The sequence below is a fragment of the Physeter macrocephalus genome, chromosome 21 (assembly GCF_002837175.3).
Source record: "Physeter macrocephalus isolate SW-GA chromosome 21, ASM283717v5, whole genome shotgun sequence".
Classification (NCBI taxonomy): domain Eukaryota; kingdom Metazoa; phylum Chordata; class Mammalia; order Artiodactyla; family Physeteridae; genus Physeter; species Physeter macrocephalus.
Genome location: NC_041234.1, coordinates 16,828,518 through 16,841,366, shown reverse-complemented (window position 1 = coordinate 16,841,366; position 12,849 = coordinate 16,828,518). Strand labels below are relative to the sequence as shown.

At 34.5% G+C, this 12,849-nt stretch overlaps 1 protein-coding gene across 13 annotated transcripts in view; it reads left to right on the top strand.

The window, feature by feature from the left end:
• DMD (dystrophin) overlaps positions 1-12,849 on the top strand; it is a 2,398,628-nt gene that overhangs the window by 542,817 nt on the left and 1,842,962 nt on the right. For all 13 annotated transcript variants that reach the window (XM_055081921.1, XM_055081920.1, XM_028482834.2 and 10 more), the window contains 2 exons: positions 2,575-2,667; positions 4,082-4,159. In XM_055081921.1, coding sequence (XP_054937896.1) covers positions 2,575-2,667; positions 4,082-4,159 — 171 coding nt within the window. The remainder of the gene's footprint in view (positions 1-2,574; positions 2,668-4,081; positions 4,160-12,849) is intronic.

Below are 12,849 nucleotides of genomic sequence, written 5' to 3'. Positions count from 1 at the left end.
TCATATGGTAATTCTATTTTTAGTTTTTTAAGGAACCTCCATACTGTTCTCCATAGTGGCTGTATCAATTTACATTCCCACCAACAGTGCAAGAGGGTTCCCTTTTCTCCACACCCTCTCCAGCATTTGTTGTTTGTAGATTTTCTGATGATACCTCTTCTAACTGGTGTGAGGTGATACCTCATTGTAGTTTTGATTTGCATTTCTCTAATAATTAGTGATGTTGAGTGGCTTTTCATATGCTTCTTGGCCATCTTTATGTCTTCCTTGGAGAAATGTCTATTTAGGTCTTCTGCCCATTTCTGGATTGGGTTGTTTGGTTTTTTAGTATTGAGCTGCGTGAGCTATTTATATATTTTGGAGATTAATCCTTTCTCTGTTGATTCATTTGCAACTATTTTCTCCCATTCTCAGGGTTGTCTTTTGTTCTTGTTTATGGTATCCTTTGCTGTGCAAAAGCTTTTAAGTTTCATTAGGTCCAATTTGTTTATTTTTGTTTTTATTTCCATTTCTCTAATATTTTTAATAGCAGCAAGTATTTCTGTCAACTAACTATATTTTATTTTCTTCAAAACCTGACACATTTCAGTGTGCAATATTGTTTTTGTCCATAAGTTTAGAAGCTACTCACTTCTCAAATGCATCTGTAAAATTTTGCTCCTGGAAAACAAAACAAAACAAAATAGCATTTTCAAGGCATTGTCGACCTTCAACCAATTTGAAAATGAAATCTTAATATTATCCCCCAAATGCCAAGTTATTCCGGGTTATATCTGAGGTTCGTGACAGAATTATTATAAAGCACACATTCATTTTCTTTACTTATTAATAGAAAGCTTTCCTTATTTCATGAGAATGGCACTGTTGTTTTAAGATCTACCTGTACATTATATATACTAAAAGTGCTTTTTAAAAGTTCTAGTATCTTAGTGTTTTGTCATTTCTTTTCCCCTGAAAATTTTAGTTAGAACTATTCAAGTAGAATTTCAAAAGAATAACTTGTGTTTATCTTTGTCAAAGCACATATGTGGTTTGATTCCCAAAGCCTGGCATGGAGGGATTGGTGGACTTCTTGCAGGGGTCAGTGTTATCATTAAGTGAAGCACCTAGGCCCTATCAGGACTTGTCTTGGACATGGCTACCTGGCTGTAGGGAGAGCCTGAATCCTCTGTCTTCAATCTTAGAAGCTTCAGAGATGTCTTTTGCCTGGAAACGAGGGCTCTTCTTGAGCTGTGTGAAATGTAAAGTTTGTGTGTGATCAAAGGAGTGGATGAGAAGAGCCCAAGCACCCAAGGCTAATATTAGACCCATCACCTGACATTTCGAGGGAAGTATTTCCTGATCCCCAGACTATGGGAATTCCCATGGTTATGTGCTCTTGGGTTCCTTTTACTGCTTCTCTGTAGCATTACTTTTTAGGAATATTTGTTTTCCCTGCTCGACCTAAAGTTCCACAAGGCCTGGGGTCATATCCATCTTATTTACTAGTGTGTGCTCTAGCACCTAGCCCAGGTTTATTGGTGCTCAATAAGCATCTGTCATTGATAAAGTGGGGCTTTCTTGATAACTTGGGTGATGAAAGAGTTGTGAATGATTTCATACGAAGCGATTGTAGGCTTTGAACCAGAAAAAGAAGATATTTGGGGGGCATGACAGAAGAAATAAAATATTTGAAAGATAATCAAATGGAAGGAGGAAAAGGCCAAGGAAGCAGCCTGATAAAATAGAAAGAACAAGAGCCCCAGGAGTTAGACAGATCTGGGCCAAAATCTTCGTTTTATCATCGTCTTGTTTTGTCTCTTTGTCTCTGTGTCGTCTGTAGGATGAGTATACTAATGCTAATGTCACAGAAATGTCACAAAAATTACAAGATCAATTCATTCAATGGAGTGTTTCTCATGAATAGTCACTCCAAAAATGTTAGATGTTATTAGTGGCTATTGTTTTTCCTCAGTATAATTCCCAAGTAAAGAAGTGAGAAAAATAGATGAAAAGCTTTCACCGACATATTTCAACTTAATTTAAATCATACCTTTCTAAAATTTGAACCATCCAATATGAGACTGGATCATTCTGAGGCAGCATGTAAAATGTAAATGCGCATAAAGCATGTTTTATGAGTGAAGGATGGTGAACCCTCTATGATTATGCATTCTATTTCCGAGTACACAAAATGGTTAAATCTTATGTACCCACCCGGGGCAAATTGTTTGTGGTCTTTGTTTCTTTGTGTGTTTACTTCTCCCCGAACAGTGCCCAACTGCCTGATAACTTAAACAATTTTTCTCTCTTTCATAGGATCAGCATTCAAAAAGTTGAGTTAATTAGATCCATTAGACTATAGATCTCCAACTCTTGTTACTGAGAAAAATATTTAAATAGATTTGGCCAAATGATGATTTACTGGTTTTTGTTTTTTACTTGGAGGTTCTCTTTTCATCCATCACCCTTGGCAGATTAAGAATTAGATACATTAAATATTCTTAAACATAGCTTTAAATTTTAAAAGGAGTATTCGTAGAAATGGATCACTGGAAGCATGCTTTCGTTAACCGGGTATGTTTCTTATTTCAGTTTGGGAAGCAGCACATAGAAAACCTCTTCAGTGACCTGCAGGATGGGAGACGCCTCCTAGACCTTCTTGAAGGCCTGACAGGGCAAAGACTGGTATGTGACTTACAGTATTTATAAGGAACTTCACATTAACCTCAGAAGAATTCCAGACCAGAAACAAACTCAGCATAGTTTTATGAGATCCTGTAAAATTAATTAATTTACTAATTACTGATTTAAGTAGCAATACAGGACCTATTCCTGAAAAAAACAGTCTTGCAATATTATTTTTGTTTTGGCATCTTCTATCATATGCAGAACAAGAAGGTGAAATTTTCAGTAATATAATTTATATTATTTAATAGATATTATTCTATATTATTATTGGGTATCTGTTAGTGGCTGTCTTTATAAGGCTTTTATACATAATGACCTTTTAAATTTAACTTTTAACTTTATTTATTTAGTCTCTTGTCTTTTTTTTCTTCCAGTTTTATTGAGATATAATTGACATACAGCACTGTACAAGTTTAAGGTGTACACCATAATGATGTGACTTATAAACATCATGAAGTGATTATCACAATGAGTTCAGTGAACACCCATCATCTCATATAACATTAAAGAAGTAGAAAAAAATCTATTTTTTCTTGTGATGAGAACTCTTAGGATTTAAGAACAGTTAATATGAGATATGGAAAATGGGGAGTTGCTGTTCAACAGGTATAAAGTTTCAGTCCTGCAAGATGAATAAATTCCAGAGGCCTGCTGTACAATATTGTGCCTATACTTAACAGCATTGTATTGTGTAGTTAAAATTGTTTTAGGAGGGTAGATCTCATTTTAGGAGTAAATACTTCAGGCATCATAACGGTAGACTTTCTAAAACTCCACAACTGAATGAGTTAATCCATATATTGTAATACACTATGCAAATGTTAGTTTAAAAATTACAGGACAAGATAAGACTTTGGGGATTGAGGGTGAGGGTTAGAGAACCAAAGATGATTGAGGTTTTGAGCTTCAGTGACTAAGACAATTAAGGTAATATTGCCAGAAATAGTTTCCGTTAAGCCTATATGGCATTATAGAATTTTGCTAGGCTCAAATCTCTTTTAAACTTTCCTAAAAAGTGTGGGAATTGACTCACTTATCTATCTTACTAGCAGATGTCCTTATGCATGCTGATGTTTCTCTTCGTGGTCATGCAACTGAGGTGTAGAATGAAGGAGAGATGGTAACCAAACTCTCTTTTGTGAAGAAAAAAAATGCTGTCAGTTTTCTTGAGGAGTGGCTGATTCATGCTATAAGAAACTGATTCATGCAGTAAGGAGTTTCTTCATGCTATAAGAAACTCCTATGACAAGGATAATTAACCTGAAGCACTTAAATTCAGTATATTAATGCCTCACAACCTGTGATCATTTAAAAGATTCCAATTTAGAAGTGAAATATATCAATTATTCCATTTCTGGTAGATTGTCCTTCTCTCCCCTGGGCAGTCAACATTGTTTCATTTTGTTTTCAGCCAAAAGAAAAAGGATCCACAAGAGTTCATGCCCTGAACAATGTCAACAAGGCACTACAGGTCTTGCAGAAAAATAATGTAAGTGGAGCCCTGGACAGAGTCTGGATACCATGAGACAGCATGCTTAAGGTTTGAGTGAGGGCTTTGGCCCTAAAAACAGAGAAAGCATTTCAAGTTCTCTCTAAATCAAAGCACTTATCATTAAGAGCACATGTTCTAGTTCATGTGCATCTGCTAATGTGATTCAGGAAGTAAGTACATGCATCCACAGGGGGCAGGGAAAGGTGTGAACCAGACCTGACTGGCCACTTTGTGTTGTTTTTAGATTTTACATAATGCAGTTATATTTGGTGGCCAAATTAAGTCCTTTGGTAAACTCAGCTCCTTACAGCAGTGTTCGTGAAACAAATGGCTTTTAATAGGCTGACTATTATTTTTTATGTCTAAAGTGGGTTCACACATGATGATAAAGTTTGTTTGAATTAAGCCAACATTTATTAGATAACACATCCAAGTATGAAAGTTACACAGAAAACTCAGTATTTCAACTCAGCATAAGAGTTTCAAATTTGTTTTCTATTCCTATGTTTGATTAAGTTTAACTAGAAGAAAATATATGTGTGGTATTAGAAAAAGTCAACAATCGTACGTAAACAAGTGTGTAGATGAAAGGAGTTCTTGTCTCCTCAGAGTGACTTTGAGATTCCTCCCCTCTCTCATGATATTGGAGGCAGCCCTCCTTTCTTATTAACTTCCTACAACCTTTCTAATTAACCAATACATTTACTGGCTTTTTTTGTAACTTCCTAGTTACATTACATCTCTCTTTCAAGGATAAATTCAAATAATTGATCATATACTATTAAAATAACCATAATTAGTGATAGATTAGTAATGATGTATACTCCCCGAAATATTGCTCAGCTCATCTAGCAGGGAGAGGACATCATTTTGGAAATGGAAGTGAAAGTTGTGTAGTAATCGGTAATCGGTCAGTTTTATGAAAGGTTACTATCATATTTAACCTATGAAAATTATTTTACAGAAGTGTTATATATTTTTATTATTTTCTTGCAGTGATTAACTCTATATCTGCAAATTTTCTGCAGCAGAATAAGATAATCTGTGGAATGTTTGCCTTATCAGCAGTCCTATAGAACCTTTTTATAAACTTTTTTTCAAGTATAGTTGATTTCCAATGTCGTGTTAACTTCTGCTGTACAGCAAAGTGTTTCACTTATAAATATATATATTCGTTTTCATATTCTTTTCCGTTATGGTTTATCACAGAATATTGAATATAGTTCCCTATGCTATACAGTAGGATCTTGTTTATCCATCCTGTATATACTAGTTTGCACCTGCTAATCCCAAACTCCCAATCTTTCCCTCCTCCAGCCCCATCCCCTTGGCAACAAGTCTGTTCTCTATATCTGTGAGTTTGTTTCTGTTTTGTAGATGTGTTCATTTGTGTCGTACGTATCTTAGATTCCACATATACGTAATATCATATGGTATTTGTCTTTCTCTTTCTGACTTACTTCGCTTAGGATGATAATCTCTAGGTCCACCCACATTGCTGCAAATGGCATTATTTCACCGTATAGAACATTTTGAAAGATCAGTAGCATATAAATTAAGAAAACGTTTTAACAATATTAGGAACTTAGACAAAGAAAATGTCTTTTAAAATATCAATTCCTCGTATTCCGTTACAAAATATAAGAGCAAGGAAAACAGCAGAAAACTCAAAGAATTATTAGATTTAATCTAGTTGAAGAAATTGATCTCTTCGAGCAAGAAAATGTCAAAACATAGGCTGTTGGATCTCCTCTAAAGTAGTGGATTAATGAAACCGTAGATTTTTTTTTGATAAGAGTTTTGTTTTTTCACATACTGATTATAGATTATGAATGTTGGGTTTTTTTGCATATATTATAATTATTAATTTTATAGTTTTCAATATAGGACCAGAAGAAATTCTGGCAATAAAACGAAAAACCATAAAATAAAATCCCTGTGACTTTGGGAATAACCATATATTTCTTAGATGTGAAAACAAAGGCATGATGCAAAAACAGAAAAAATTAACTTGAACTTCATCAAAATTATGAGTTGTTCTTATGTTCTGGATATGAGTCCTTTGTTTATTTTATGTATTGCAAATATATTTTCCTTCTCTGTGGATTAAAATTGTAACTCGCTTTATCTTTTGATGAAGAGAAGTTCTTCATTGTGATATAGTTCATTTTTATAAACTTTCACTTTTTAAAAAAAAAACTTTCACTTTATAATTATGTGTCCTGTTTAAGAAATATTTGCCTGCCAAAAGCCATTATGGTATTACATTTTGCTTTTATCCGTATAAGCTTTATTATTTTACCATTTGAATTTGGATCTATATTTCACCTGTAAATGATTGATTATTGTATATGATATGAGGAATGGGTTAAGATTCAGCTTATTTTTTCACTTGGAATCTGAACGACAACATCATTTATTAAAAAGAATGTTGCTTGCCCATTGTTCTCTAGTACTAAGTGTGTCATAAAAAAATGTTCAATACATTTGTAATTTTACTTCTGGACTTAAATTCACTTCTATTGTTCTGTTTGTCTATACATCATGAATACCATGCCATGTGGAATACTGCCGTTTTATAATGCATCTTGTTATCTGGTGAACTTTTGCCACTTTTTTCTCGTTCAATATTTTCTTAGCTATATTGGCCCTTTGTATTTCTAGGTTCATTTTACAATCATCTTTTTAATTTCCACATAAACCTTCTTTGGAGTATGATCAACATTGAGTTAAATCTATAGATCAGTTTGGGAAGAATTGACATCTTTACACTATTGAGTATATTAGGTGTCTCCTATGATTTTCTTCTATACTTTATTTAATTTTAGGTTTTATAAAATGAGAAAAAGAAATCCAATGGAAAAAATGGACAACAAACTTGAACGGGAACTTCACAAAAGAGGATGTTCAGAAGTTCAAGAATAATATGAAAGTGTGTTTAACCTCAGCAGTAATTGGGGAAATTACAATTACAATGAGATACCAATACAAATTCACAAAAATGGTTGAAATTAGACTGATAATGCTAAGTGTAGATGAGGGTATGGAATAACTTGAACTCTCACAACTAATTGGTAGAAGTGTAATTCAGAGAGCCATTGAAATTAGTTTGGCATTATATACTAAATGTGATAAAAATGTGCATTTCTTATGACCCAACAATTTCATTCCTTAGCATATAACAGACATACATTTCTACGTTTGCCAAAAAATTCATATATATATAATATTCTTTTATATATATGAAAGAGTGTTCATAGTAGCTTCATTTGTAATAGGCAAAATTAGAATGAAAGTGAGCAAATGATAGCGACGCACAGTACATAAGATAGAACAATTTCCGGAAAGAGAAAAAAGTGAGACACAAAAGTATATCTACTGTAATTTCGTTTAATTAAATTTCAAAAATAGGCAGAATGCTTCCATGAGTTTAAAAGTCAGAAGAGTGGTTAGATTTTTAAATGCAGGATGAAATCTTCAGAGGTGTTGAAGATTTCCATGTTTTGACCTGGTGGTCGTTATGCAGGTGCATTTGCTTTGAGAAAATTTATCAAGCTGTACACTTAAGTATATTTTCTGTATGTAGGCTACCAATTTTTAAAAAAAGTTTAATAAGAGGAATGTAGGAAGGGAAAGTAAAACTGATCTTACAACCTGCCAAACTCCAAATTATGGCCATATTTATCTATCTGAACATAGACCGTGTATTTTATTATGAAATTGTTTAATAAAATGTGATAAGTGAATATACAAAATTAGAATGTGATTAATGCAATATATGGATCTTTTCTCAGGCGGTTATATTTCTTACTGAAAACAGAAAATCTTGATAAAATTCCAATGTTTTAGCAGGCAAAGTCCCCTGAATGAGGGTTAAATTGGACAAGGAGTCCTTCTAAAGCAAATTTCCACAAAACTCCCATTTGAGCCAGGGCCCTAATGGGGAATGGCATATAACTGAGGTCTCTGTATTAAAGGACAGAATCTCAAGTAAAACATTCTCCAGTATAAACCAAAACCTCGAGTGAAATAACCTTTACCTGAGCAAGCCCCAGGTCAAAAGACACAGAATACAAATGCTCAAAAGTAAATGTATTATCATTTTATACTTCCCATTATTTTGTAATAAAAGAAAGCAGAAAAGAAATGGAAAATATTCCAAGGGACAGGTTTTTTAGTCTCTGATTATTAGCATAAAGAATAAACACCCAAAAAGAAAGTTCAAGAGCAGGATTTTTTCCTAAAAATGGCCTTGGGTATTCTATAGCAGATGACTAAATGATCCTGGGATGGGATATAAATAAATCAGCATATTAAGTAAAATAGTAGATAGAACTATTTTCCTTTTAAAAATCACGAATTCTCAGAATGAACTATAGGAGGCATTGATTAGAGATTTTGAGTAGTCATACCGTAAACAGAATAATGTTAGTATTTTTAGATTCAATGCATTATTTATTGAGTGTCTACTATATGTCAGGTTGTATTCCAAATGGTAGGAACACTGCAGTCACTGATCAAAACAAATGCAATCGTTTATGTCATGGAGTTTAGAGTCAAATACCAGAGGACGTTAAATATGTATAATGTATGTAGTGATAGCTAAGTGAGTGAAGAAGAGACAAATAGACTAGGAGGTTTGGGAAGGCCTTTGGTTAGGTTGTATTATAGGTGGAGACTGGAAGGAAGTGAAGGAGTGAACCATGGGATTATCTATAGGAAAATGGTCCAGGCAGCGGGATAAAAAGACCTAGCGGAGAAAAAGCATCTGGAAATAGGACTCAATAGGTGGAGAGGACTGAGTGTGGAAAAAAAATGTAGTAGAGTAGGGGATCAGAGAGGTAGCAGGGTGGTGCTGGGAAGAGGAGAACATGGGGAGCCATGGTTAGGGTTTGAATTTAGTTCTAAGTGAGATGACAATGACTAAACATAAAAGGGCTATTATAAATTAAATGGGTAATAAAACAAGTTCTTTTAAAAGTCAGAGATAAGAATATTAATAAAAAAGAAAAACTTATACGTATTTAAAAATATCATTTTTATCCAAGAAAGTTGAAATCAATAATTAAAACGTAATACAACTTACTACATATTAGAAATACTGCTTAAACCATAAAGAATAAATGATGGAAATATATTTTTATTCAGAGCCTTTAATTCACCATTGTCAGATTACAACACAGTGAGCAGCAAAGAAAAAAGTTGACAATACAAATAACATAAACTAGATTTAATAGTGATTTTCTACCTGTCGACACTCCCAAGCATAGATGATTCTATAAAATCTGTGTGAATTATATATAAACCTTCTCTCCCATAAGGTTGGATTTGCAAGGAAAAGAGCAGTTTATAATTTCATTTAAATGAACCAAATCCAAATCTGAGCTCTCAAACAGGCATTCAGAAAATTCTAACTTTGTCATTATTAGGAATGATTTCCCCTATCCCTATGGAATGGCCAGACATCAGTAGACCTATGTGGTGCCTTTTATAGGCAGGGGAAAAGCCTTTCATTTTTAGTCCATTGAATTATCCACTGATATAGTCACTATCCAAGCCCAAGTCATCTCATGAAGCCATGTATATCATTAACAGTCCTGAAATGAATCAGAAAGCCTATGCAAAAACAAAGTTGAAAAGACTGTAATAAAAGGAATATAGACAGAAATATGGGCAGGATTAAAGGAACCAACAATGAATGGTGAAGCCCCCAGAGACTAGCCTCAGTTAATAGGCTTTACTACCCCGAAACCTAAAGAGATAAAAGGAGAGAGCTGTTACCTTAAACCAATGAAAGCTCTAACCTTGGGAGTGGGTCCACTGGATAGCAAGTGCAGCCATAGGTACCTAAAGAATGCAGTTACTCTCAAATCATGGCCTGCTGGAGGAGGTGGGAGATTGATACCTTAGCCTCTCTACTCAGTCCTCTTAATAGTTTGCCAGTGCTGCTCATTGGTTGAACCTAACTAGAAGCCAGAGGGTAAGAGATCCTGGATGATGGAGCCATCTCATACTAGGTGGGTCATCTCAAACAAAGAAGGTGTGAAGAATGTGGGAGGGGGAGCAATCAGAGAAAACCCAGCCCTTCAGATAGCTCTATTTTTTTTTTTTTTTTTTTTCTGGTCAAAAGAAGACGGGAATCTCTACGTTAAGAGCCCTAATGTTGGCCAGGGCCCAACCTTGCTGGGTGTAGCAGGAAGCCATTCACTTTTTTTTTCCTTTTTAAAAATATTCATTTATTTATCTGTCTATTCTGGCTGTGCTGGGTCCCAGCTGCAGCACGCGGGATCTGGTTCCCTGACCAGGGATCGAACCGGGGCCCCCCACATTGGGAGTGCGGAGTCCCAACCACTGGACCACTAGGGAAGTCTCAGAAGCCATTCACTTTTAAGGCCATACCACCTCCCCCATTTGCTGACAGGGAGTGGAGGTGGTTTCTAGCTAGTTCTGGAACCAGCTGACATTACTCTCCCATGCTTCTGGAGAACACCAGAATAAGAAAAGGAAGATAGACTGAGTTATCTCTAACTTCTACGCTGCTATAAAACTTATTATAGGCATAGGCGAAGATAAACATATAAAAAACGTCCTTGGCATATGTACAAATAAAAAATGGATAATATATTAGAATGTAGTGCAAATGTCATTAAACACATAAAAAGAACTTTTTAAGTGCATAATCTTTGATGATAATAATATAACAGTAGAAATTAATAATACTTAAAAAAATTCAATTTGATTAATTTAAAGTGTATAAGAAACCAAGAGTACAAATCCATGTTTGTATAGGAAAAAGCATTCCATGAGAAAACCCATGAGAAATGGCCTTGATTCTACCCAGAGTTTCAATTTTTGTCTTTGCTTTCATCTTCATTAAAAAAAAAAAAGATAAAATAAATTAATTCTAGCTTTCAACCATAAATGTTACAAAAAAGAAAAAAATGCTCTAAGGAAAGTAGGAAATAAAAGATAAATGAAGAAATGAGTTAGAAAAAAGAAACGCTAGATAAATTTAAGATATTGGTTCCTTGCAATAAAATCATAAAATAGACTAATCTCTTATAAATTTAATCAGAAAAAAGAGGGAAATAAATCAAATGTATGCAATTTAAACATAGAAAATATTAAAAATAAGTACAAGAGTAGAAACCAAAAATGGAATCTACACAGAACTATATGTTGATTATAAAAAAGCAATGAAATTGGATTATATTCTATTTAGAATCATAAATTAAAAGAATTAACACAATGGAATATAGAGTACCTACATCAATAACCAAAGGAACTTAAGAAATCATAAAACAAAACCAAACAAACTTTTTACAAAGACTTCTGGATCCAATGGAACTAGTGGTGAGTTCATTCAAAGTTTTAAGAAATTGATAATTGCTAATAGAAAATCATGAGGGACCCTCCCAATTCTACAAATCTGTTCACAAACCTCATTTTTAAAATCACCTGAAAAAAATTGGCCCTCCCTTGTTGTTAAAGGGATATTAGAAACTTCCTTTTGAAAAGATATTTGTGGTAGTTTCAAGATCTTCTTAGGTCAAGTTCATTTTGTCTCCTTCTTTCCCCCGCCTCCCCTCCTCCCCTCCCCACCCCTTCCTCCCCTCCTCCCATTTGGCCTATTCCTCTGCCATAACAAAGACTTCTGGATCCAATGGAACTAGTGGTGAGTTCATTCAAAGTTTTAAGAAATTGATAATTGCTAATAGAAAATCATGAGGGACCCTCCCAATTCTACAAATCTGTTCACAAACCTCATTTTTAAAATCACCTGAAAAAAATTGGCCCTCCCTTGTTGTTAAAGGGATATTAGAAACTTCCTTTTGAAAAGATATTTGTGGTAGTTTCAAGATCTTCTTAGGTCAAGTTCATTTTGTCTCCTTTCCCCCGCCTCCCCTCCTCCCCTCCTCCCCTCCCCACCCCTTCCTCCCCTCCTCCAATTTGGCCTATTCCTCTGCCATAAATGACTAGTTTTAGCATATTCCCTAGTTCTAAACTAGCAACTCAATGTGAGCCTGTGCTTCAGTTTCCTTTCTTTTCTCTCCTGACTTCTAACTTACGCTCCTCACTCAAATGTCACTCACAGCTTAGCTTTGTAGAGCTCAGACACCACATTTATGTTCTCATTTGCATTCTCTCTGGTGGCTGTTTTAACATGAAGTTATCCCTGCTATCAATAATTTATTTGTGAAAACCACTTACTGAGAAAGAAGTACTTCTAAGTGCAGTGATGCCTTTATCACAATATTTGCTGAGAGCAAAGCACTTTTGAAATAAAGTTGGCCGTGGTTTAAAAAAGCAAACAAAAGAAAACACAAAATCCTGTGAAACAGGGGATGACTCTACCAAATGGCTGTGCTTGTCTACATACTAGCTCAAGATTAAATGTATCCACAGCTTCCATTTATTTGTAACTTATTGAAGGTAGATAGAGCAAATCTCAGATAATAGGGAAACATCTCTCATACTGCCATTCTGTCATTCCTTTATCCTTCTCCGCTATTGTTTGTAGGTAGTCCCCTTCACCAGACATTCTGAATTCAGTTCTACCGGTCTTTAACCCCATCTTCTCTCAGACGTAAAGAAATATATATATATATATATATATATTTTTTTTTTTTTTTTTTTTTTTTTTTTTTTTGTGGTACGCGGGCCTCTCACTGTTGTGGCCTCTCCCG